This window comes from Dermatophagoides pteronyssinus, unplaced genomic scaffold (assembly GCF_027571235.1).
Source record: "Dermatophagoides pteronyssinus isolate colony J.1.1.1.1 unplaced genomic scaffold, Derpt_VIB-CSIC_2022.12 sq0015, whole genome shotgun sequence".
NCBI lineage: Eukaryota > Metazoa > Arthropoda > Arachnida > Sarcoptiformes > Pyroglyphidae > Dermatophagoides > Dermatophagoides pteronyssinus.
Genome location: NW_027461539.1, coordinates 656242 through 679678, shown reverse-complemented (window position 1 = coordinate 679678; position 23437 = coordinate 656242). Strand labels below are relative to the sequence as shown.

The 23437-nt window shown below is 30.4% G+C and overlaps 8 protein-coding genes and 1 long non-coding RNA gene across 13 annotated transcripts; 5 read left to right on the top strand and 4 right to left on the bottom strand.

Annotated features, from left to right (window-relative positions):
* Positions 1-9: 9 nt before the first annotated feature.
* On the bottom strand, positions 10-4138 carry LOC113791474 (uncharacterized). Its single transcript, XM_027341254.2, has 6 exons — positions 3137-4138; positions 2974-3072; positions 2714-2904; positions 2142-2655; positions 1971-2083; positions 10-1907 (listed from the first exon to the last, which is right to left on the bottom strand). The coding sequence occupies exons 1-6, from the start codon at positions 3311-3313 to the stop codon at positions 314-316; spliced, it is 2688 nt and encodes an 895-aa protein (XP_027197055.2). The 5' UTR covers positions 3314-4138; the 3' UTR covers positions 10-313.
* A 112-nt stretch (positions 4139-4250) lies between these two features.
* Positions 4251-5307, top strand: LOC142645591 (uncharacterized). The gene is made up of 2 exons (XR_012846690.1): positions 4251-5153; positions 5230-5307. It is a non-coding gene; the product is annotated as an uncharacterized LOC142645591 (long non-coding RNA).
* LOC142645590 (uncharacterized) lies at positions 5147-6592 on the bottom strand. Its single transcript, XM_075822155.1, has 2 exons — positions 5972-6592; positions 5147-5901 (listed from the first exon to the last, which is right to left on the bottom strand). Exons 1-2 carry the CDS (start codon positions 6076-6078, stop codon positions 5499-5501), a joined length of 510 nt encoding a protein of 169 aa, XP_075678270.1. The 5' UTR covers positions 6079-6592; the 3' UTR covers positions 5147-5498.
* A 697-nt stretch (positions 6593-7289) lies between these two features.
* On the top strand, positions 7290-9757 carry LOC113791475 (holothin acyltransferase-like). 3 transcript variants are annotated; one of them, XM_075822153.1, is made up of 4 exons: positions 7296-8601; positions 8686-8907; positions 8989-9087; positions 9154-9757. In XM_075822153.1, the coding sequence occupies exons 1-4, from the start codon at positions 8322-8324 to the stop codon at positions 9504-9506; spliced, it is 954 nt and encodes a 317-aa protein (XP_075678268.1). In that variant the 5' UTR covers positions 7296-8321; the 3' UTR covers positions 9507-9757. The 3 variants fall into 3 exon arrangements, with proteins under 3 accessions (XP_027197057.2, XP_075678268.1, XP_027197056.2); XM_027341256.2 differs by having other exon boundaries at positions 7290-8457; positions 8686-9087; XM_027341255.2 differs by having other exon boundaries at positions 7298-8601; positions 8686-9087.
* Positions 9758-9875: 118 nt separating this feature from the next.
* Positions 9876-11289, top strand: LOC113791476 (uncharacterized). The gene is made up of 2 exons (XM_027341258.2): positions 9876-10815; positions 10886-11289. Exons 1-2 carry the CDS (start codon positions 10488-10490, stop codon positions 11176-11178), a joined length of 621 nt encoding a protein of 206 aa, XP_027197059.2. The 5' UTR covers positions 9876-10487; the 3' UTR covers positions 11179-11289.
* A 35-nt stretch (positions 11290-11324) lies between these two features.
* On the top strand, positions 11325-13664 carry LOC113791543 (uncharacterized). Its single transcript, XM_075822182.1, has 4 exons — positions 11325-11825; positions 11973-12123; positions 12790-13121; positions 13188-13664. Exons 1-4 carry the CDS (start codon positions 11451-11453, stop codon positions 13479-13481), a joined length of 1152 nt encoding a protein of 383 aa, XP_075678297.1. The 5' UTR covers positions 11325-11450; the 3' UTR covers positions 13482-13664.
* An 833-nt stretch (positions 13665-14497) lies between these two features.
* On the bottom strand, positions 14498-18550 carry LOC113791546 (uncharacterized). Of its 3 annotated transcripts, none has more exons than XM_075822152.1 (5): positions 17832-18550; positions 16139-17751; positions 15748-15940; positions 15507-15689; positions 14498-15401 (listed from the first exon to the last, which is right to left on the bottom strand). In XM_075822152.1, exons 1-2 carry the CDS (start codon positions 18087-18089, stop codon positions 16876-16878), a joined length of 1134 nt encoding a protein of 377 aa, XP_075678267.1. In that variant the 5' UTR covers positions 18090-18550; the 3' UTR covers positions 14498-15401; positions 15507-15689; positions 15748-15940; positions 16139-16875. The 3 variants fall into 3 exon arrangements, with proteins under 3 accessions (XP_075678267.1, XP_075678266.1, XP_027197136.1); XM_075822151.1 differs by having other exon boundaries at positions 15748-15921; XM_027341335.2 differs by having other exon boundaries at positions 15748-15921; positions 16161-17751.
* Positions 14610-22092, top strand: LOC113791545 (corticotropin-releasing factor receptor 2-like). The gene is given in 11 exon segments (XM_027341334.2): positions 14610-15075; positions 15134-15412; positions 19475-19560; positions 19638-19765; positions 19835-19970; positions 20046-20202; positions 20777-20907; positions 20975-21076; positions 21078-21197; positions 21265-21663; positions 21728-22092. Coding segments are annotated over 10 exon segments (1866 nt in total). The 3' UTR covers positions 21526-21663; positions 21728-22092.
* Positions 21958-23345, bottom strand: Spf30 (survival of motor neuron-related-splicing factor 30). Its single transcript, XM_027341336.2, has 5 exons — positions 23121-23345; positions 22919-23061; positions 22460-22862; positions 22310-22400; positions 21958-22238 (listed from the first exon to the last, which is right to left on the bottom strand). The coding sequence occupies exons 1-5, from the start codon at positions 23235-23237 to the stop codon at positions 22132-22134; spliced, it is 861 nt and encodes a 286-aa protein (XP_027197137.1). The 5' UTR covers positions 23238-23345; the 3' UTR covers positions 21958-22131.
* Positions 23346-23437: the final 92 nt, after the last annotated feature.

Below are 23437 nucleotides of genomic sequence, written 5' to 3'. Positions count from 1 at the left end.
TTGTTTCAATCTGAATAATAATTATTTATATTATAGAACAAAAAAATATAATAATTAATAATAATAACCACAATTATAGTAATCAAATTTATAAATTGACCAAATAACCGAATAATAATAATTATAATAAACAATGATAAAGATGAAGATGGTGAAACCATAATAAACAAGAACAAGAACAATTTATATATAGAATCACAGAGTTCAAATTAACAAAAAAATATAGCGATCCATTGACGAAAAAATACCGATCCATATTGATTTACATATTCGATTTGAACAAAGAGATTCGGTGTGGATTATTTTGTTTATTTTAGGTTTTAACAATCGGTGATTCGCTATGCAAAAAACGATTGTTTTTGTCCATATGATGAGGAGAATAAGAAGAAAGTGAAGAATGTTCAATGGCTGAGGAATGTGTTATGGTCGAATTGTTACAATTTGATGCTAATGCTGATAGAGATGATGTCATAATCGATGATGATGATCTTGGTGGTTTGACAGGCATATTTAATGATTTTGATAAATTTAATGGACGATGAATTGAAGATTGCATTACGGCCAAAGGTCCCATAGTGTCATCTGCGGCTAATGGCAGCAAAGGTCTCGTATTTTTAATCGATGAATCAAAGTAATGATTTTGTTTGTTTGTTTTCTTGGTCATATTAGAGTTAGGATCAATTCCGGAATACTTCCCAGTGGAATTATTGTCTGAATAACCATAGAGTGAATGTGGCCAATGAATAGCAGTGGTTGTTCGGTGATTTGGTGTTGCAGACATTGTCACAATCGTATTGCGACAGTTATGCATAACATTTGGAAATTCTTCTGATTGATGATTATTGATTATATTTTTTCTTAACTCATTCGACTCGATTCCGTGATGACCAACTTTATCATAGTGGTCATTATGAATCATACCATTGTCAGACGATATTGGTAAAAGTCGTTGTTTTGAATCGATATCGCTATCAGCTTCACTACTCGGCCCATAAGATGATGATGAAGATGAGGATGGTTGAAATGGTGACAAAGATTGGTCATGTTGTTGTTGAGAAGCTGATGTGGACAAATTATAGGTTATTGTAGATGATGAAGATGACAATGGACAAGCGACTGTAGATTGACTGTAGAGTTCATTATGATGATTAAGGTCACCATTAATTAGCATAGATGCAGGTAATAACTGCCCTCTTTTGGATAAATGATGAGCATTAAACATGTCAACATTCAGTTCATCTTCATCTTCTTCCTCGTATTCATCATTGTTGAGAGAACAGCATTGATTACTATTGTAAACATTGGTTTGTGTATGATGCATATTTTTGTAGTAATAATTATGACTATTTGTCGATGTTGGGGAACGTTTTACGGATGATTTAAATGAACCACTTGAGCTTTTACCGTAACTTTCACCAAAGCTACCAGCATTTGATGGTGATGGTGGGTATTGTACTAATTCCGGTATGAATGCCATGACTAATATGGCAACCAACACCAAAAGAGAGCCGAACAAAAATGGTGGTCCGGGTATCACTTGATCGGTGGGTGAATGGAAAAATTGATTTGTAGTTGAATTAAGAAATGTAATAAATGATGAACCATTCACATTTGATATCGATGGCATCATGTGTTTAAGTGTATCTAATGATTCGGCAGATGGAGATAGCACTGATGTTGATAATGACGAATGATTTGGAGATGATTGTCGGAGATCAACATTAAATAAACTGAAAATAAGTCCAAAAAAACAAGGACCCAATCCATTGCATAGACCACGAATACCAGTAATTATACCCTGCACGAGTCCTTGTTTATCGGCATCAGCATAAGTGGATACATAGGCACTAATAGCCGGATAGGTGATTGTACCGATTGCGGCAATGATACCAGCACTCCAAACAACCCTGTAAAAAATGATTAATAATTCCAATTAGACATTACAATTAAAGATTAGTTGAGTATCTTACCAATGGCTGGAACCAAGTCCAAAACAAATCAATTGTAACATTTCGAATATTAAGCCTATCATGATTGTATTTTTTGAACCAACTCGTTTCATTAATATGGCCAATAAAAGTGTCTGTACGAGTAATAAAATTGTTAATTGACGAAAAGTAAAATGATGAATTCGTACTCACTTGAGCAATCACCGACATGATACCAATAAGTGCTATGTAGGATGCCACTTGAATCTGATTGAAACCGATGACTAATTTAAGATAGACAAAAAAACAGGAATACTGTCCAGCTTCCGGTAGATAGGATAGAAAAACAGCTACACACAAAGTCAATATCATACGATCTTTACCAGCACGACGTATCGATGAAAAAGGATCAGCAGATTCCCAAATCGAAACTGATTTTTGTCTCAATTTTTCAGGCAATGATTCAGGTACCATTAAAAGAATGTAGATAAAATCAAAGATGGCTACACCGGTTGCCATACAAATGACTAGATTGTCATCGCCCAATGTGGATGATATGAATGCACCCAATGCTGGGCTAGTAATCAAGCTCAAAGCAAATGTTGCTGTAACCCATCCATATGCATGGCTACGTTCATGTTCTTCGGTTATGTCCGCTACATAGGCAAATATGACAGAAAAGGTGACTGAAAATATACCGGACAATATAACTAGACCAAAATAAAGACTACAAAAAAAAATCTTAGACATGACAAACACAAAAAAAATAAACAAATTCTACTAACCTGGGACTAAATTTCATAAATGGTATGGGCAGGCAGGTAAAAAAAACAGTGATCAATAAGAAAAACTTTCTTCCCCAAAGATCGCTCAAAGCACCAATAAGCGGAGCACTTAAAAATGAAAGAAATCCTTTCACGCCCATTATAAGGCCATTCATTAGAAATGTTTGATCGGGAAATGTAGTGTTCAGAACCTATTTTTTTTTTTGTTAAATGCAAAATTTTAATTATTCGATTTGAAAATCTTCAAGGCTAAAACATACGGTAATTGCAGGTAATGTTAGTAGACCCCAAGCAAAAAATTCAAGAAAAATAACGACGATTGCGTGCAACAATGATGGCTTGGATCGAGCGGCTGACATCTGTTTTTAAAAACATAATCATTAATGGTACTGATTTCATTTGTAAAATCTTAATGATACATACTAGACTATTGTTGACAAAAGATGTTCGTCTTCCCGTTCTAATAATCGCATTAACCATACGTTTTGATCCCATGTTTAGGGATGTTGATGCAAGCTCTGATGACGATTGCTGCTCTTCAGCTTTTCTTTCGATCGATTCTTCGGCTTCTCTATTTCTACACACTGTTGAAGGTTGCATTTAGAGAGATATATATTTTTTTTTTAAATAATATATTTTGACTTGTCGTAGTTTAATATATGATATGATTAGTGAATTTGTATTTGAAATGCCAACAACAACAACAACAACAATAATGATCATGAACCGGGATCAATAGATTCGTTTATGTATAAATTGAATATTGAGATTATCTTCTTCTTCTTTTTCTTCTTTTAAAAAGGCACTAAATCACAATCAATGCAGATAAATTTTAAATTAAATGGAACAATATGAATCCGATAATAATGAATAAATAAACAATCTAAATAAAATAGAATCTTTTTTATTTTGTACAATAAAGGGTTCCGTTTTCTTCATTCTTCATTGAATCACATCCGAAAGAAAAAAATCACAGCTATGCCCAGCCAATACGTTTATTCGATATTTAAATGTGATTTGTTCAAAGATCTTTATCCAAACATTTTCCTCAAATTCAGTTTTTTTGATTGATGTATTCACACAATATTTTTGATGATTGATTGATTGATTGATTTGACAAAATTCACTAAATAAATTTTGGTTTGTTTTTTGGTACAAAGGTAAATTCGAGAAAGAAAACAAACCAAAATGAACCAAATTAGTAGAAAAATATACCACAGAACACTCGGATTTTTTTTTTTGCTTTCTATTCGATTACCAGAATACTCTACACAGGTTGCTGATGTGTTTATTCTCACAGTTATCCTTTTCTTCTTCTTCTTCTTTACGTTTGTTTGTCTGGCGTGATCACACACGGCACATAATACTCGTTTCTTGTTTTTTTTAATATACTTTGATGATAGTAGTATATACGGACAAATGAGAATAATTTTCAAAGAGAATCGATACATTTACCTTATAATGCTGCTATCAAATGAGGCGGGCAATGTAATGTGTATTTGTGTATATCAATACCGCTTCTCATTGCAATGGATTTTGGAGTTACAAACAGTGGCAGTTTTTGTTGTATATTTTCATGATATAGCTTGAATTTGATTGATCTGAAATGTTTCAAGGGCAAAAACACAGCAAACATTATTCTTGCCGGAATGTGATGGCTGAGAAAAGAAGGGAAAAAAAAGGGTTGTCAAAAGTCATTCAGATGAATTTATTTTTTTGAGGGGAATTTCAATAATGGTCACAATTGATTTATTTCGAAAAAAAATATGAATTGTCCGCTCAAATTAGTCCAATGCAGAAGAAAAAAAAACATGCATGTACATTTACGCTTGGTCGATCGCATTGTTTTCATTATTACACAAAAATCTCATTTGCTGTATATAAAGAACAGAAAAAAAATAATGACAACACCACAATGATTTCGTCATCCAACAAAATTATCATTTTTTTTTTAATTTTGGCAGGAAATTATTAAAAAAATCGAAAGTTTTATAATGTTTCAAATAACGATCATTAGATGGCGCTTGTTTTAAAAAAAGAATAATTTTCAATTTACGTTTTCGATTCGTTCGAAATCGTAAAAAAAATCGGTTCTGTGATGACATGCTTTTATTTTGAGTTTGACGAAACTAAATCGATTAAATTGATTACGTTTTTTGTTTGTTTGTTTGACGAATGATCATAATGTTTGACATATCAACAACGTATAATTCATGACAACACAAAATAAATCAAGAAAAAATTCCAGATTCAATGGACAAATATCAAGAGCGCGTGTTTGAAGATATTCAAAATATATTTCCATTTCGATTAATCGGATACGATTTTTTTGACTTTGATGTCCCCACAATCGACGTGTAAATGACATTTGTGAAATTGTTTGTCTCATCAATTTAGTCAGTTTGATGATCTGTGAATCAAGCCAAAAATAATATAACAAGTAAGTAATGATAGACAAAAAGAATGAACAATTCGTTAATAATGCTTCTGGTTTTTTCAATAAAAATTTGCCGAAGTTACTATTAAATCTAATGCAGTACAAACACTAAACATTAAAAATGACCATGAAAATAAACCGTTCATTTGATGATTGACCATTGCTAAAGATCGTATTGATGATATTATATAATCAATATCATTATTGAATGATGTTAAATATCTGAAATTATTGACAATCCGTAACAATTGAACATGTGTAGCTTGTTTGACATAATGAAAAACCAAAATATAAAGATAAATATTTGTATGTATGATAAAGTAACCGATTATCTGCAAATAGTAAACATTATTCCAACATTTGATCATTAGATGCCAATAAAAATAGTACAAAAGTAATATGATTCAATGTGATCACTGTTATGGCAATGATGAATATATTTTTAAATGATTGTGAATCATAAACTTCGGTCAAAATTTTTTCCTGCATAAGATGAATTAATTTTGGTCCATAATAAAAAAGATAAATAGCTTGTACAATATAGGTAAATTCATAGGCATATTCATAATTTCGATATATTAATCGTAGGAATGCATTTTCCAAATCCGATGAATTATAATTGAGAAATTTCAGATTTTGACGTTTATAAATTGAATATAAAACAACGATAAAAAGTATCACGTTCCATATGAAATTTATTAATGATTGCCATTTTCGTCGATCTAATCGGTTAGTTGGTGTTCCTAGATTTCTAATAATAATATCATTAGGATCGATTTTGTTTTAAAAACATAGAAAAATCCATTCATTGTGATCCTTACCCATAATAATAGCACATCCATTTGAGAAGTAGCGATTTTCCAGATTTATCATTATTCATTATGTTCATCATCGTTGTCGTTGTTTTATCATTGTAAATGACCATCATTTCTTAGAATGACTAACTTAGAACAATTGAACTAAAACATTATCTATTCTATTACATTTATTACATTTCGAATTAGATCGATTCAATCGATCGACCTTGTTGTTTTCGGTTTCGATCATGTTTTTTTTGAAAATGTTTTCCATATCGATCCGCTGATATACACATGAAATTTCTATTTTTACAATCGATTTGCCCATAGAACAAAAAAAAATTGATTGATATAAAGAGCAAAACCATTGTCATTAAATGATGATGATGATTTTTTTTTGATTGCGACATTTTCATAAGCCGTTGCATTTACATAGCCATGTGATAATAATCGTTTGCATGGCTGTATCGAATGCAAATTCGTATTTTTATCGTTTAATATGGCGTATTTTTTACGAATGATGATGAGATGAAATGAAATGAATGTTGTTGGGATGTTTTCAATTGAAATCTGTTGCTATGTTATGATTTTTTTTATAATGAAATTTAATTGAATTCATTCGATTCATACTTAGGCTGTACTACTACCCATACAGTTATAAGCATTATAAACAGGTTTCATTTTTTCTTCTTTTCTATTCGTTTCAGTGTCGTTGATCTTGACCATCCTTTTTTTTCCATTTTGCTCCGTTTCAGACAACGTTTGAGCTTCGTTCATAGTCGTTTTTTGTTTTGTTTTTGTTTATCTTTTGGATTGGACCATAGATTTTCATTTTGCATGAAAAAAATGATCATTTTCCACCAAGTTTTCAATGAATTCCCATCAGATTCTTTTTTAACCTAATTTTGTTCAATATCATTCAACAATCAACAATCAACAATCAACCAGAAAAAAAGATTCCCAAAAAAGACCAAAAAATGGAACCATTTATAACATCGGTAACAATAATTGGTGCTTTAGTTATTGGTTTAATATTATTCTGGTTATTGATAACCTGTTGTAGTCTTTGTCAATGTTGTCCATGTAGATTTCCATGTTGTTGTTGTTGTTGAATGATGATATTTTATCTTAAAAAGAAGCAAGAAGAAAGAAAAACTTCTAATTGAATTTCTACAAATGAATTTCATTGTTTTTTTTTGTTTTGTAAATAATCAAATTTTCTTTTTTAAATTTTTTAATTTAATTGAATAAATTGTTTACCTAAACAATTGTTAACAACAAAATTTTCCATTTCATCATCATTATTTTTTTTTTATAATTATCTTTTAATTGAATAAAATTCTAATTTGTTTTTCATTATTCAAAAAAAAAGAAAAAAAAAGAAAATTTTCAATGACTCAATTCTCAATTGAGAAATGTTCTTGTTATTCCTTTTTTTATTATCATTATTGTCGTTTTTTATTGTGTAATGAGGAAATAAATGGCATATCAATGTGAATGATGGATCATTATGTGTGTGTGATGTTCCACAATCACTTTGTCATCACTTTTTATTCTCCATAATAATGACAAAAAGTTTGCCCATACAATGTGTACTGCTGTTCACAATGACGGAATTCTAACCAAACAGTGTGAATCGACTAAACAAAAAAAATGCCTTGAATGTTTGTCGTTTTAAACACAAAACAATCGAGATGCTCGAGAATTTTTTTTTCCGAAAAAAAACCAAATTGTATTGCAAAATAAAGGATTCCATATTGGTTCCCAATTCATTTTTCACATTCTTTACGATATGTGAATTTTTACCCATCATCGTCATCGTTATCGTATATTAATGAGAAAAATTTCTCATTCTTTTTTCATTCTTTCTTCATTTCATGTTATTGGTTTTTTGATGTTGTTGTTGTTGGTTATTTGGTGTTGATGGTGTTTAGATCACTTTTTTCAATTGAAAAACAATTTTTTATTCAAACACACACACAATTTATGGTGCAAGATAACTGCTGATGCAATAACTGGACGCACAATTCATGTGTTTGGTTGGTTGGTTGGTTGTTTGGCAAGAATAATTGACATCGAGAATATTGAATCAGAAAATGAAATATGAAAAAAAAGGAAAGGAGAAACAGCTCCGCCTAATGAGATAATATTTTTATTTTCTTTCTTCATATACTCTATATTTTTTCTGGAGTTTGAATTTCAGGAATTTTTTTGGAGTTTTTGGTATTGATGAACATCCAATATTTCAAAATGAAGTCTTTCATTCAAATGTTTAGTTTATCATTGATTCATCATTCTGTCTCGTGTGTTTGGAAAGACTTTCTTTTTTGTTTTTTTTCGGGTTTTTCGGTTGGTTGGTTGGTTGAAAAAAAAGATGGAACATCATAACATCGTTTCCAGTATAATGATTGGAAAAAATAATAAAATGATAAAATTTCGTGTTCGTCAAATGACCATCAATGATATTAATACTGTATTGGGAATTTGGGCTAAAAATAATCTTCATGAAGGTACGCAAACAATACAATCATTTATGATACAAGATCCTGAAGGTTTTATTGTTGCCGAACAAATCTTCGATGATGATGATGATCAAGACGAAAAACCAAAAAATGATGAAACCATGACTAACAATGGCGAAAGTGGTCAAAATTGTAAAAAAACAATTGAAAAAAATTGAAATTTTTTAAAAATGTTTTTACACATTCAATGTTTTGTTTTTTTTTTTTTTGTTGTAGCGGCTCCGGTTATTGGAATGTGTGTCGGAATATTTGTACATCCGACTATAGCTTTTATCGGTTTGTATGGTGTTCAACCGGAACTTCATGGTCATGGAATTGGAATAGCAATGTGGAAACGAATGATGGATCATATTGGATCATTGAATGCTGGTCTTTATGCTGTACCTGAACATTTAACTATGTATCGTGATCGTGCTGGATTTCAAAATCCTGATGATCGTATGTTGATCATTTATGAATCTGATCAGAATGATCATTTGAATGTTGATATTTTGGTCAATTCTATACCGGAAACAAAAGTTCAATTAATAACAGCTGAATGGTATAATAAAGTGATTGATTATGATGCACATGTTCATGGTTATATTCGTGCCAAACTTTTACCTCATGTATTAAATGGTAATATTAATATTTTTTTTTGAAATTGAAATTTATTATTGTGGTTCAACATTTATCATCGGTTAGAGGAAGGTTCGGCAGCATTTGTGGCTTCGAATATGACTGGAGAAAAAATTTTCGGCTATGGTTGTATTCGTACGAATAACATTGGTAAAGCAATGATAGGTCCATTATATGCCGATAATGATGCTATAGCTGAATTATTAATGCATTACCTGTTTGCTCGATTATCTACACAATTTGCAAAAGGTCTTTTATATATGACATTGGATTCAAATCCGGGTGGTGAACGTATTGCTGAAAAACTTGCACTAAAACAACAGGAAAAAATTCAAAGATTTTTTCGTAGTCAACCATATGATGGAGCTGATTGGGATCGTGTTTATTGTATTCATTCACCTAATTTTTCTTTACTATAAAACTTTTTATTTAATCCTTTCTTTTCAAATATCAGAATTTTCTATAGTAATGTCCAAACTAGACAGATGGAGACACTATTACTAATCATAATAATAGCCGTGTTTAGAATGAATGAATGAATGAATGAAAAAAATGGAATGACGTCTGTTCTGAAAAATGTTTTTTTTTAGAATTTCCCGTTCATATTTTAATTTTTTTTGTTGAATTCAAAGAAAACCGAATAAAAATAAATGTTTTAAACGGAACGAAATCATATATACTGAATATCTATTATGCTATATGTCTGTTTGTTGAAATATGTGTTGTCGTTTTTTTTCTGGATAAAAAAAAGAAGATTTTTCCGAAAAATCCCAGGACAGTTCCAGGAATTTGGATCATTGTTCAACATTTTTTTTTGTTGTTGAAAAACGACAACAAGATAACAGACTTGAAATTTTGAAATTTTATTGTTTCAGCATCTCTGAATCATCATGTATAATAACAAGCAAGCATCCTTGTAAATTGTATCCAGTCAACTGGATACAAGTGTTGTTGTTGCATTAACTCGAAATTTTTTTAGATAAAAAACAAAGATTTTTGTTTTGATGAGCACTAGCCATACACAGCTATATTCATGGCTAATGACTTTGATGATGATGATGATGAGTATGGTAATACTTAAAATGTCAAAAATGGTTTTATGAAAAAAAAACTACAACAACGATGAGGATCATCAAGGACTTTAACCATATTTGGAACACTTTTTGAAACTGTATTGTTTTTTTTGTTGTTGTAGCGTGCGCTACAAAAAAAACGCTGAATGTGTAATTTTTTTTATGATTGAAAAGTTCAAGATACCTTTACAACAACAACATCGTCATCAAAAGATTCAAATCTATTTGACATTGCCATTTAGTTTCAGGAACATCAAATTTCGTTAAACATTTTTGTGTTTGTTTGTTTGTTTGTTTGTTTGTCATTGTTCCATCAACAGAAGATGTATGTTATATTTGGTTAAATTGATGATAATAATGGCTATCAAACAAACAACAGATGAAGAACCGGTAAATTATGTTCAATTAGATTTTGGTAATCATCGTCCAGCCAATACTAATCATAATCCACCGATACCTGTAATATCACCTCCTTCACGACTTAGTCGCTATGAACAACAAAAGCAACAAATTGATAAATATTTCGTTCGAACTGCAATCGAACAACCATCATCGACACCATCATCAATAGTCAATAATCCTGATCCTTTGACAAAAATTCGTCAAGCGAATAGCCGAACAAATGAAGATCCAAGAGATTTTGCAACCTTTCTTTGTAAGTTTTTTTTTCTGCCATCATCAATGTTGAACATAAATGAGCTAGAAATTTATTCGGTCTAACATAGGCATATTTGCATCGATAATGACAACCGTTTTGGTATTAATGTTTTATATTGTTGGTGAAACTGCATTTCGTTTGATTCTAATGGTCATTTCATTTGTTTCCATATTAACATTATGTTTGGCCTGTTTTTTTCGTCGTCCAACGTTAATCATTATTGGTAATCATGACATTGTTCATGGTTTTGGTGACAATCTAAATCAACAATCTATCAATTCTCAACCATATCTATTGATTTCTCCAACAATTTTTGGTAAAAATTATTCTCATCCAACAGCCAACAGCCAACAGCTTTGAATCATAATCAAACAGAATAAGTTGTTAAGTGCAGCAGCTGGCAGTTGGTCTTTTTTTGTTTTTCTTGTTTTTTTGTCAATAATGTCAATAAAAAGCATTAATTACATTAAATTCGAATGGTAATATTGTGTTTTGTTTGCTTGTTTCTTGTGTTTCATATTCAACACTGGGGTGCCATCAATTGGATACAGAATTATCGAATGATGATGATGATGATAATCGAATTTCATCAAGTATCCAAAGATCATTCGATTTTTTAAACTCGATCGGATATGTTGTTGATAACGAAAACAAATCCAGCTAAAATGAATTTCACTTTATTGTTCGTTCTGTTTTTAACATCATCGATATTTCGATTTGATTTAGTCGCTTCATTTATTTCCAATTCGGAATTATCTAGCCAAACTGTAGATACATGGCAAAAACGAAACGATATTGATGATTCATCATCATCATCATCATCATCAATAATATGGTTGAAAAAATGTCGTACAATGGAAACAATGATCGAAATGAGTAAAGATGAAATTGGTTCGAATGGTGAATTGATTCGCCGATGTCATGGTCAAGCATTGGTTAGCAAATGTGAAGGTGCATGTGTTTCTAATTTACGACCATCGATTCAAACACCAACCGGTCTGCTTAAGGTATTGTCGTCGAAGGTATTGTTGATAAAAAAAAGAAAATAAAATAAGAAGAAACTATTTATAGAAAATGCAAACAAACAAACAAAAATACTAATCAGTTTTTATTATTTATTATTATTATTTTTATTTTTCATTTAAATAATTTAGGAATGTAATTGTTGCCGTGAAACAACAATGCAAACTAAACGTATTATATTGGATAATTGTTTTGATCAGGATGGCAATGAATTGATTGGAGAAAAATTAATCATTACTGTTAATGAACCAAGACATTGTGCTTGTTTTCAATGTACTAATTAACCGCACACACACAAAACAAAAAAATCATGACATCCACCACCCAACAAGCAACAAACACCATTCTAATGAATTATTAATTACTGATTTCTTTTTTTTCATTTAATTCTTTTGGTATTTGGAATTGTAAAATGGTCACATTAATTCTGATTATTTTAAAAAGAAAAGGAAAAAATGAATTCAAAAGAAAATAAACCTTTTCCATTTATTATTGAAAATTCTATTAAAATTCTTTTGTTATAAGACGACGAATATTTTGCATTGTGAATTTTTTTTCTCATTTTTGACTTATCTAAAAATCTTACAGAATTCCAATATGTAGGTGGGAAAATAAAAAAGATGTCAAATTTTTTTCATTCATTCATTCTTCCTTTCTTTTCTTTTTTCTTTCCAACAATCACGTCATTGCCATTATAAATATATTTTTTTTTTCTTCACAATAGTAGTTGGTCCAACGATTTATTTTTACCTCACTGTTGGATATCCCATTGGGATGTTTTTTTTTTTTTTTTTTTTGGTTGACATGCTAAATCACTTAAACATTAATGGGTGACATTTTTATATTTCAGTTTTTTTGACCATTTTTTTTTGGATGCTGATATAAATCATTCGTCAAATGAATATCATTCATTTGCGTTTCGAGGTGAGCCATCGCCATAAGTTTAAGCAGCTTTCAATCGGATCAGACCTTTGAACAAACAAGAAAATATGTTTCGAAAAAGAAGATCAATTTGGTTTGATCGATGGTTATTGTTTCAAATATCATTATTATTCATTGCTAATTTACCGAAAAAATTAACTGCCAATGGTGAATCAATTGAATTCACTGATTCAAACGCAATGGTTAATGATGATAATCAAAATATTGATAAAAATGAACAAATGAGAATGGCTGAATGTCATTTACGTCCAGTAATACATATTTTACAAAGATCTGGTTGTGTACCAAAACCAATACCTTCGTTTGCTTGTTATGGTACATGTAATTCTTATGTACAGGTTAGTTGTTTTTTTTAACTAAATTATTTTGGCTTGTAATCTAATCAAAGCCTTTTGCTCACAAAGGTTTCCAATTCAAAATTCTGGCAATTAGAACGTTCTTGTAATTGTTGTCAAGAGATTGGTGAAAGAGAAGCATCGGTGATGTTACATTGTCCTGGTCAAACTCCACAATATCGACGTGTAACAACTAGAGCTCCTGTAGAATGTTTATGTCGACCATGTTCAGCCGTTGATGAACAACAAGTTCAACCATTAGAAATGTTAATTCATAATCATCGTACTCATACAGTGGATGAAGATGATAATGTCAATAATGGTCAACGAATTAATCGTCGATTCATCAATCATCATGGTTAAGCTATCATCTTCATCATCATCAACACCATAGTCATATACAATTTTACAATGAACCAAATTTAATGGAAATTCTTTAGTTAGTTAGTCAATTAGTTCAATGATAGTCAAAACACTATTTCAATGGTTAATTCATAAACATTTCTCTTTTTTCCTATTCGAATTGTAATGTTGTTTTGAAAACATGATCTGAAAAAATTCTTTTATTCAGCAACTTTGATATTCATTTTATCTAATATTTCAATTATTATTATGTTTTTTTTCTGTTTTTTTTGGGCCAAAGCCTCATATATTATAAACGAAAAAAGCAATCTATACATATATTGCATTTACACATTTGCCAAATTTTCTAAATGCATAACCGGAATCGAATGAAAATAAAATGTCTCATGAGAATTATAATAAAAAATCAAATAAAATAAAACAGGATCGATGGCCAAAAATTGCTTCTTATTCTTTTGTTTAATCAAAACTAAATGAACAACAAAAAAAAACAAACTTCACACGTGTGATAATGAACCGAAAAAGGAAGAGAAAGCCAGAGACTGCGTCAAATGGCGCCTGCAATTGAAACCTAACAGTGAAAAAAAAGACCCTACCAATCCGTTTTATTTCGTTGATTTTTAATAAGCATGACACATATGCAATGAGATGAGCTTAAAATAGAATAGAATAGAATAGTGGGAAAAATTTTGAAACAAATTTTTCGTTCGGCTTTTCGGTTCCGTTCCGTTTCGTTTTGTGTTTCATTTGACTTTACACTATCTGATGATAAGGAAGCATCAGCATTCCTTGTATTTGCAACTTTGTTCAGTGAATACAAAAAACATTCATCAATTAAATGAATAAGTGAATGTGAAAATAGCTGATTTTATCTGAAAAAATTTTTTTTTACAGTGACTGAAAAACCAAACTTAAAATAAAAAAATTCAACATGCAAAATTTCATCGTTTTTTTTTGATCAAAAAATAAAGATAAATTTGAAAAATTTATCTTTTCAACAACAACAACAAAAAAAATTCTTAGGCAAAAAAATATCTCATTTTATTTCAAACAAAAGATTCAGTTGGCCTAAATTCCTGTTGTTCATTGAAATATTTTGTATTTGAAATTTTTTTTTGTATATGAGCCATGTCAAGTGGCAATCAGTTCGAAGATGATTCAAGTTCTTCTTCTTCTTCTTCATTTAATGCGTACATTTGGTCATTGATTGTAAATGATGAAAAGAAAATCGCACAAACATTATCATCGATAAATGATTCCATTGTAATCGATCAAATTCTGTCTTCCGTATCAACGAGTATGTCATCATCATCATCCACTTCTGCAATACCAATGATGAACGATGGTAGCAATGGAGTTCATCATCGTCAAAATGATGATATTCTTGTTGATAGACCATCGTGGACAACACGAATCGTATCTAATAATGATGATACTGTTTCGATGCAATGTTCACAATTGTTCACTAATTCAGCCACCGATATTATGGCTGTCAACGATACATCGATTATGGCCAATATTACAAACATAACTAGCCTAACGGCTAATGCCAGTTTTAAATTGGGTCAACTAAGTCAACAATTGACCAATCAAAGTAAGTTAACTAAATTCAATGATTGAATCGGTCATTTTGTCATTTCTTTTTTCTTTAGGTCAGCTTTTGTTTAATGAAACCTGGTTATTAAGCAATTTAGCAGCAAATGTTCATGATGATGATTTAAACGCATCATCATCATCATCATCAGCCACATCGATAATAATGAGCCAAAATTCTTCATCATCATCATTTTATTGTGATGCTGTTTGGGATGGTTTTTATTGTTGGCCAATGACTACTTCCGGAACAATTTTAATGCGTTCATGTCGAGATATATTCGATTCAGTAGGTGAATTACCAAAAGATCAAATTGATGAGTCTACCTATAATAATTGTAAGTGATTTTATGATGATGATGATGATTATTATATTTTATTGATTTTCTTGATCATTTTTTTCTGGTGAATCGTAAATCAGGTGTAACTCACTAATGAACACAGACATAATATATGATTTCCTTTACAATCTTTAGATATTTCGGTATTTTTTCAAGCATAAATGAATCGATTTTGTTCATTATCAAATAAGTCGAATTAGAAATTGTGATTTCAATGTCCATTTTATGCATGAGCAATATTTTGTGGGTTTTTTTCGTTGTTGCATAACTATTCCTAAAGGAAAAAAAAAGTTAATTTCGGCAAAGACAAAAATAGAGTATCATAAAATCACCGGAATGTTGACAAGTTTGATAATTATAGCCCAAATTCCAAAAAAAAAAGGTTTCATCATGTGTGTGTTTCATATGTCTGAGTCATTGAACCATAGACAGAATTTTTGTTTTTCTGGAATACTATTTCCACCAAGTCCAATTAGGATGAAATTAGATTTGTGATTCGGAATTATCTAACCAAAAAAATAAAACCTTAATAAGAATAAGCACAATGTTGAAAACAATTCTTGTCATGAGTTGTTTCAAGACTCGGAAAAATAAAATATTGTATTGATTGAATGAATTATGATCAAGAAATAAGATCATTACACACAAGCACTTGTTTCCGCTTGATAAAAGCGATCAATATTATTAAATATAAAAAAAAATGGTTCGATCGACAAACCATACCATAAAAACAAAATGTAGCCACCTGATATATGATAACAACCATCATTGTTTTTTGCCATTAGATCATTTTATTTATGTTTTTATAATTGAATCATAACTATTCAATTTAACGAAGCGATCATAATCACAATCAGTCGTCATATGATTTTTATTAGGTTTGTTTGTTTGTTTGTTTGTTTGTTTGAATTAACCAAATGCTACCATATGTTTCGATTAATATTTTCTTATAGTTTTCTTGTTTGAAATGAAGATTCACTAAATTATGACAAGACAAGATGATAGAGAAGATGAACAAAAAAAGCAACAACAAAAGAAAAATAAAAATAAAAATCCGAAGAATGTTTGAGATGATAACAACGAAATCTTATTCGAACAAATGAACAGAAAAAAACAAAAGCAAATGTGTAATACAATGTGAATCATAAATTAATTATATCAAATGCAAACAAAACAAATATATGGACTTGAATGGAAATGGTGGGAAAGAAAAAATTAATTTCATTTGATTAATCTTTCTCTCTCTCTTTTTCTTTTTATCTATTATTCCAAACTGTTGACAATGTTTTATTTCTGTGAATGTATTGGAAGTAATGATTTTTATTCATGATTATTTTTCGATCATTTTCATTTCGTTTCGTTTATTTACAAAAAAAAATCACAACAACAACAACAACAAAATATCCGAAAATAGATTATCAAAAAATAAAATAAATTAAAGTTTCTACATCCAGTATGAATCAATTTCGATAATCATAATAAGAGGGAATCATGTTGTTGTTGTTGTTGTTGTTGTTGCCAACCTGATCATAAAGAAAGACTTGTTGTTGTCCATTTTTGTTATTATCAATGTTACGATGACGATTATGACATCGACAACAACAAAATATGACCATGACAACCAAAACAAATACTGTTGTCGTTCCTGTAGTAATGGCCGTATATACTACAAATCTATCGGTTACTTCTTCACTAATTTGAATAGCTGCACCGGTGTTTGTTAATAAATTAGAATTTTGTTGGTTAGATGAATCTCCACTTCGTCCAGTAAATCTGTTTTCATTATTACGACATTTTATTGTACCGGGTTTCGAATTGGAAGATGGTGAAGGTAGTACAATCTCTTTGCAAACAAACAAAGGGTTATTACGTCCGGCCAATTCAGTTAATGCATTAATAGGAAATTGACGAGAAATTTCAATAGTTTCGCTGATTTGACCAGCATTGACCGATTGTAAACAAAGTTCATATGCAGTCATTGATTCTAATCCATTGAATCGATACTGATAGGTTTTATTGTTTGTTATTGGCGAATCGAGTGTATTGTTTTGATCAATAAATTGGTATCGTTCACGGTTTGTTGTACCATATTTGCGTATATAAAGAATAAAATTAAGCGGATTTTGTTCTTCTTCAACTTTGGCTTCTATTTTACGTTTGGTACGACTAGATCCTGATGATTCTTCCACACGTAAATGAACGACAACTTCCCAGCCAACTAATATTTCATCAGATGTTAGATTTAACATTGTTAAATGAGTTTCGATTGATTCTATGTGTCGTGGTTTTGGTGGATGTAAATAAAGTATTGCGCTTGATGGTCGAAATGTTGTACGCTATGGGATAGGATATGGATAGAATGGAAAAAGACAATATGTTTCCCTAATTGATCAATGGTGAAAGTATTAACACATACCGTACGACGATTAAGATGTTGATATTGTTGTTCAAGATTGTGTGGCATCAATATATGTGTTATATTATTATTTATATGAAAACGTTCTTTGTTGGTCATTATTTCAAATCGTTGACGTAATGATGGTTTTTTTATACTGTTATCATTAGGAATTGTCATCATCATGGAATCTTCTTCATTATCATGATTAGCTTCACCTTGAACAATCGAAATGATTGTCATCATAATGATCCATTTTATCATTAAATAAAAAATCATTGTTTGTTATTTTGTTAACATGAAGAAATCAGCAACCTAATAATAAATCTGGGTACAAATCCGATTATGACGATGACGACGAATAGCTTTGTATTATTTCCAAACGGCAACGGTCATTGTAACTGATTTTTGACAGGTTGAAATTTATTGAAAAGTCCAATTATTTGATTGAACACTGTAACAAGAATCGAAAGAATTCTATCAATTGAGAATTGAGCACCAAAAAAACAAAATAAATTTGTAAAAAAAATAATGATTGCTTATTGCTTGGTCAATGATAAAAGAATCTTTTCATCGATTTTGTCAATAATTGACGATGGATGAGATCATCAAATTATGATCGAAAGCCAGAAATTTAACATTGGATTTTTTTTTCCTGCTTCACAATATTCACCATTTACATCTTGTTAACAACCACAAAGCTCATCACCATATGATGTTCAATGCCGCCGCATCCTTTTGAATAGCCAATTGTTGCTATTCAATATATATTGCCATCTCCAATAAAAAGAAAAATGCTAGCAGCTGCTTGTAAATAAGAAAAAAAAACATTTCAATTTGCCGACCACCATGATGAAGCTCACGTGCAAACAAATTCATTCATCCATTCATTGCATTTCAACGATAGAAATAATGGACATAGTATGACGGTATCCATGACAACAAACATGACGGATCGATTGATGAATTGAAAAAAAATATTCAATCAAACTGGGCAATAAAAATGCTTGATCACGAATTCAATCGGACAATCAATTAATAGTTGAGTTGCAAAGTCAACAATTGATTCAATGAAAATAAAAAGGGAGAATAAAAAGTTACCTGATCTATTGATCATGTGAATGAACACATCTGGCATTAACTATTATTTTCAAGAGCCATTTGTTGAATCCCTGCCCTATTAGTCGGAAATGTTTGATTGATTCGTTTTTTTTTTTGGTTGATCGAAAAAGAAGGATTCACTCTCATAGAATAGTCAAGTAGTAGCATCAGTTGAGATAAATTCAGTAATGATTAGTTGAATTTATTTTCATAATCATCATCATCACCTAATACTTGGTACGAAGAAAGATTCATCAAATTTGACATTTATGGTACTAACCATAAAGCTATTTAACAAACAAACAAACATAATGGCTTTTGTATGTGTTTGTTACCCAAAAAAAAAAAAAATTAATTATCATCCAAACAATCCTTCAGTAAAAGGTTCCTTGTCAGAAAAGAGTTTTGTTTGTTTTTCGGATAAAATTTCATGTTTAATGATGGCCATTGTTTTTGTTTTGTCTTGTTGTTGTTGTTGATATTTTTACTCTGAAATGTGAAAATTATTGCTGTTTGTCCATTTAACATTGGATTTTTTTTTTGTTTTGTTGTCGACAAACTAGCTTTTGCCTATCGTATATGTGACAATAATGGAACATGGATCAAGAATTGGACTAATTATACTGAATGTTTAATGTTGATCGCTAATGTAAGTGCCATTTATTTATTTATTTATTTGATTTTCTGATTGTTGTTCTATAAAAATAAAATACATATCATTCACAGAATGAATCAGACCCGGATGCTTTTAAATATCAATTCATAAGACAATTGGTCATATTCATTATGTTTTCATGCTCAATATTATCGTTGATTTTGTTGTCGATAACATTTTTCATATTCACATATTTCCGGTATTTTTGTTCATTCATATTGTTCGCATGTTAAATATGAAAATTAATGTTATCCATTCTCTTAATCAGATCATTAACATCATGTCGACTTCGTGTTCATCGAAATCTGGTACTTGCATTAATATTACATTCAATATGTTTATTGTTGATTGCCAGTCCACATCTATTCAATCCGGATGAATCACTTTCTTCATATTGGGAGATTGTATGTGTGTTTGTGTGTCATAGTCGATTTATTCGATAACCGTTAACCTTTTTTTTATTTTCTACCTTCAAATAGGAATGGCTTTGTAAATCAATATTGACGTTAAAGCTATATTCAACATTAGCATCTATCAATTGGATGTTTATTGAAGGATTCCAATTACATAGTCGAGTTACCGTATCGATTCTACGTAGAGATGCTCCATTTAAACTTTATCATTTTCTTGGTTGGGGTAAGTATACAATAATAATAATAAAAATAGATATCCTATTTCCTAAAGCGATTCATATCAAATTTTATGTTTGTTATTCGGATTTTACTTCTCCCATTTTCATTGTTATTTTAATGAAAATTTCAATTTTGATAACGAAAAAAATTCTTTACTAAAATTTGAAATCTGTTACCATGTTATGAACTAATAAATATATAAAAAAAAATCATTACATTGCCACTGTTAGCTGAATAGCTTTAGGCCTGAAAGCATCTGTTGTAATGGGCAATATATAAACGGAAAAGAAATTGAAAAAAATAAGTTTGTTTTTCCTATGAGTCATATGAAGATCAGTTTACCTGTATACTTCAATAACCTGTGCGAATACGAAAAAAAAAGATTCCTTGCATTTAATTTCCTCGCATTTTCCATTACTTTGGCTACTTATATTACGATACTCATTTATATTATTTAAGCTTGGCTGGTAAATGAAAACTAGATAATTAATTAGTAGCTTAATTAGCATAATTAAGATTGAGTATTTGACTTTATCCATTAAAAATATGTGTGACTTTTTTGATAATTTGTTTTGAAGGAATCCCATTGGTATTAGTGGCAGCATGGGCATTACAGATGTCATTGACAATGGACACTTTATGTTGGAATGGTTATGCACATTCGCTATATATATGGATTATTGTCGGGCCAATGATTCTAGCTCTATCGGTAAGCCTTTTTTTTGAAAGCCTTTTTGAAACAAAAATTCAATTTACACTTATATTTATCGGGGCAGGTGAATTGTATTTTTCTTGTTAATATAATTCGAGTGTTGCTTACCAAACTTCGTTTGACAGTAACCATGGAGATTAAACAAATTCGCAAAGCAATCAAAGCCAACAGCCTTGCTTTTTCCCTTGCTTGGTATATCGCATTTATTGTTTTGTATTAATCCGGATGATAATGGCCGTTTAGAGGATGCTTATCTTATTTTTAATGCTTTTCTACAATCATCTCAAGTATGTTTTATTTTAAATGACATCTAATGTCATTACTTATATTTTTATATATTTTTTTTGCATAAAGGGTATATTTGTCTCAATATTATATTGTTTTATGGATACCGATGTTCAACAAGCATTGAAACTAACATATCAACGAACTGTATGTAAAAATGGTTCATACCCTTCTCGATATTCTCGACAAACTACAAATATCACATCAACTAAAACACCGAATCTACGTGATAGAAATCTAGGCTCATTCAAATTCACCAAAAAACGACCAATAATCAACAATTTAGTTCGGACCAACAGTTTGAATGAAACAACTATGGAAAAGAAATAACATTTCACGCAAATCGTTGTCTTTCTGATTCTTCTAATAATGATGTAAATAATACTGCCAAACAACAAAACAATGGTTTTATTCCGATCACGACAAAATTTGATATAAATTCTACAACTTACGCCCATCAAATTGACGGTAAGTGACAGTTCAATATGCTGGCCATCTATCTATCATCAAACATTTTATTATTTATAAATAGTTGGCCAGATATTTAATCAAAAAACACATTGTCATCGTTCGGCTAATGCAATAACACCACCTTCAACAATTAAAGGATCACAAGCCCTATGTATAATGTACAATTCGAATGGAGAAATGGTTCGATTCAAACCGAAAACCGTTCAACAGCATTTGAATCCAAAATCATCTTCAATTCCCGATGCTGGTATAATAACAATTGAAATAGAATCGAAAACAAAAAAAAGATGATTGATTCGGAACATTTCTACATTTGTGTTTATTTGTTTAATTATGTAATATATATTTATTTATGTTTCATTTCAAATGTTGTGTGTATATATGAATGGGTGGTGAATAAAATTCTCAAAATTTTTTTTTGTACAATATTAATATAAAAATTCATTTTCAATTGATAAATGTTTGTCAATAAGGTGTTGATAAAGAAAGTTTGGGCAAATTGGACGAAGCTTTACGAGGTACATTTTCCAATTTTTGTTGTTGATATTCGGTCATTGGTCGGCCGCCAACACCTGTTTGTTGAAGAAAAGAATAATTTATTGATTAGGCATTTGAAAGGAGAATACAAAGCGCAATAACCTACCACAAGTACCGACACCAACACGGCCAGAAACGGAATCTGGAGATGCAAATATACTTTTCTTTTGATTGCCTTTCATTTTTTTATTTACAACCTGCAAAAAAAGTTATTGATTAAGGTGAATCAAGCAATAAATAAAAAGTTATGGCCTACCTTATGGGCAAACGACTGCCATTTCATTTTATCCTTTTCTCTTTCCTCTTCTAATTGTTTCAATTTTTCTTTACGTTTCTGTTGTTTTCGTCGCTGATGTTCCCTGAGTTCTTGTTGTTTTTTGAATTGATTGATATTGGTCGCTTGTTGTTGAGAGCTGGAAGATGATGAAGTTGAATTATCCCCTGATAAATAATGAGAAGCCGAACCTAAACCAGCTTTATTTGTTGATCCTAAAGAAGATATATGTGCTTTATGATTATTATTAAAAGTACCGCGTTTTTTGCCCAATGGTTTTAACAATCCGACCAGACATACTTCGGAAATGCGTTTTTTTGTATGGTTAAACATGACCGTACATTGACCATCTGATGTTATATCTTCGACCTGTGCTTCGTAGAATCTAAATGAATTGATTGTTAATCAAAGTCGATTGTGAACATAACAACAATAACTTACTGTCCATCTTCGCTCCAAGGTGCTAACACCCAATCTCCAGCACTAAAATGATGTTCATTTGTCGGGGCTCCATCGCTTTCTAATGATTCTAAAGCAGCCAATTCTTCTTTAGTCATCATTTGTATTGTTAATTGTATTACCTCCTAAATGGTGAATAATGATATCGTATGAAATGAATATTTTCGATTATTGATCAACTTACATTAAGATCATGTTGAAGCGTTTTCAGGTCATCATTGTCTGGTTCATTTATCAGACTCATTTCGACCTGTCGTAATTGAATTTTGTAATTACGAATGTTGGCCAAATTATCCGACATTTTCGATTAATCGTTGATTCGGGTTTCTAAAAACAAAATGTGTTCCAAACAACAAAACAATTTCTCCAATTTAATATCACAAAGCTCACTCAATTCATTTCAAGTTGATTTCAAATGATAACTAGATGGCACCACAAAATTCATGGAAAAATTTTACATCGAAAGTACAGAATGTTCAATTCGATTGCAACAAATGATTA

Coding starts and splice junctions, on each gene's coding strand:
- LOC113791474 (XM_027341254.2), bottom strand. CDS start 3,313: ATGCAACCTTCAACAGTGTGTAGAAATAGAGAAGCCGAAGAATCGATC. Junction 3,073..3,136: donor CTTTTGTCAACAATAGTCTA/GTATGTATCATT, acceptor TTTTAAAAACAG/ATGTCAGCCGCTCGATCCAA. Junction 1,908..1,970: donor GGACTTGGTTCCAGCCATTG/GTAAGATACTCA, acceptor CATTTTTTACAG/GGTTGTTTGGAGTGCTGGTA.
- LOC142645590 (XM_075822155.1), bottom strand. CDS start 6,078: ATGATGGTCATTTACAATGATAAAACAACGACAACGATGATGAACATA. Junction 5,902..5,971: donor TGGATGTGCTATTATTATGG/GTAAGGATCACA, acceptor TATTATTATTAG/AAATCTAGGAACACCAACTA.
- LOC113791475 (XM_027341255.2), top strand. CDS start 8,322: ATGGAACATCATAACATCGTTTCCAGTATAATGATTGGAAAAAATAAT. Junction 8,602..8,685: donor TGGCGAAAGTGGTCAAAATT/GTAAAAAAACAA, acceptor TTTTTGTTGTAG/CGGCTCCGGTTATTGGAATG. Junction 9,088..9,153: donor TTTACCTCATGTATTAAATG/GTAATATTAATA, acceptor ATCATCGGTTAG/AGGAAGGTTCGGCAGCATTT.
- LOC113791476 (XM_027341258.2), top strand. CDS start 10,488: ATGTTATATTTGGTTAAATTGATGATAATAATGGCTATCAAACAAACA. Junction 10,816..10,885: donor AGATTTTGCAACCTTTCTTT/GTAAGTTTTTTT, acceptor GGTCTAACATAG/GCATATTTGCATCGATAATG.
- LOC113791543 (XM_075822182.1), top strand. CDS start 11,451: ATGTTGTTGATAACGAAAACAAATCCAGCTAAAATGAATTTCACTTTA. Junction 11,826..11,972: donor CACCAACCGGTCTGCTTAAG/GTATTGTCGTCG, acceptor TAAATAATTTAG/GAATGTAATTGTTGCCGTGA. Junction 12,124..12,789: donor TTGTTTTCAATGTACTAATT/AACCGCACACAC, acceptor CATAAGTTTAAG/CAGCTTTCAATCGGATCAGA.
- LOC113791546 (XM_075822152.1), bottom strand. CDS start 18,089: ATGATTTTTTATTTAATGATAAAATGGATCATTATGATGACAATCATT. Junction 17,752..17,831: donor AACATCTTAATCGTCGTACG/GTATGTGTTAAT, acceptor CCTATCCCATAG/CGTACAACATTTCGACCATC.
- Spf30 (XM_027341336.2), bottom strand. CDS start 23,237: ATGTCGGATAATTTGGCCAACATTCGTAATTACAAAATTCAATTACGA. Junction 23,062..23,120: donor CGCTTCAACATGATCTTAAT/GTAAGTTGATCA, acceptor TTCACCATTTAG/GAGGTAATACAATTAACAAT. Junction 22,239..22,309: donor TGTTGGTGTCGGTACTTGTG/GTAGGTTATTGC, acceptor TTCAACAAACAG/GTGTTGGCGGCCGACCAATG.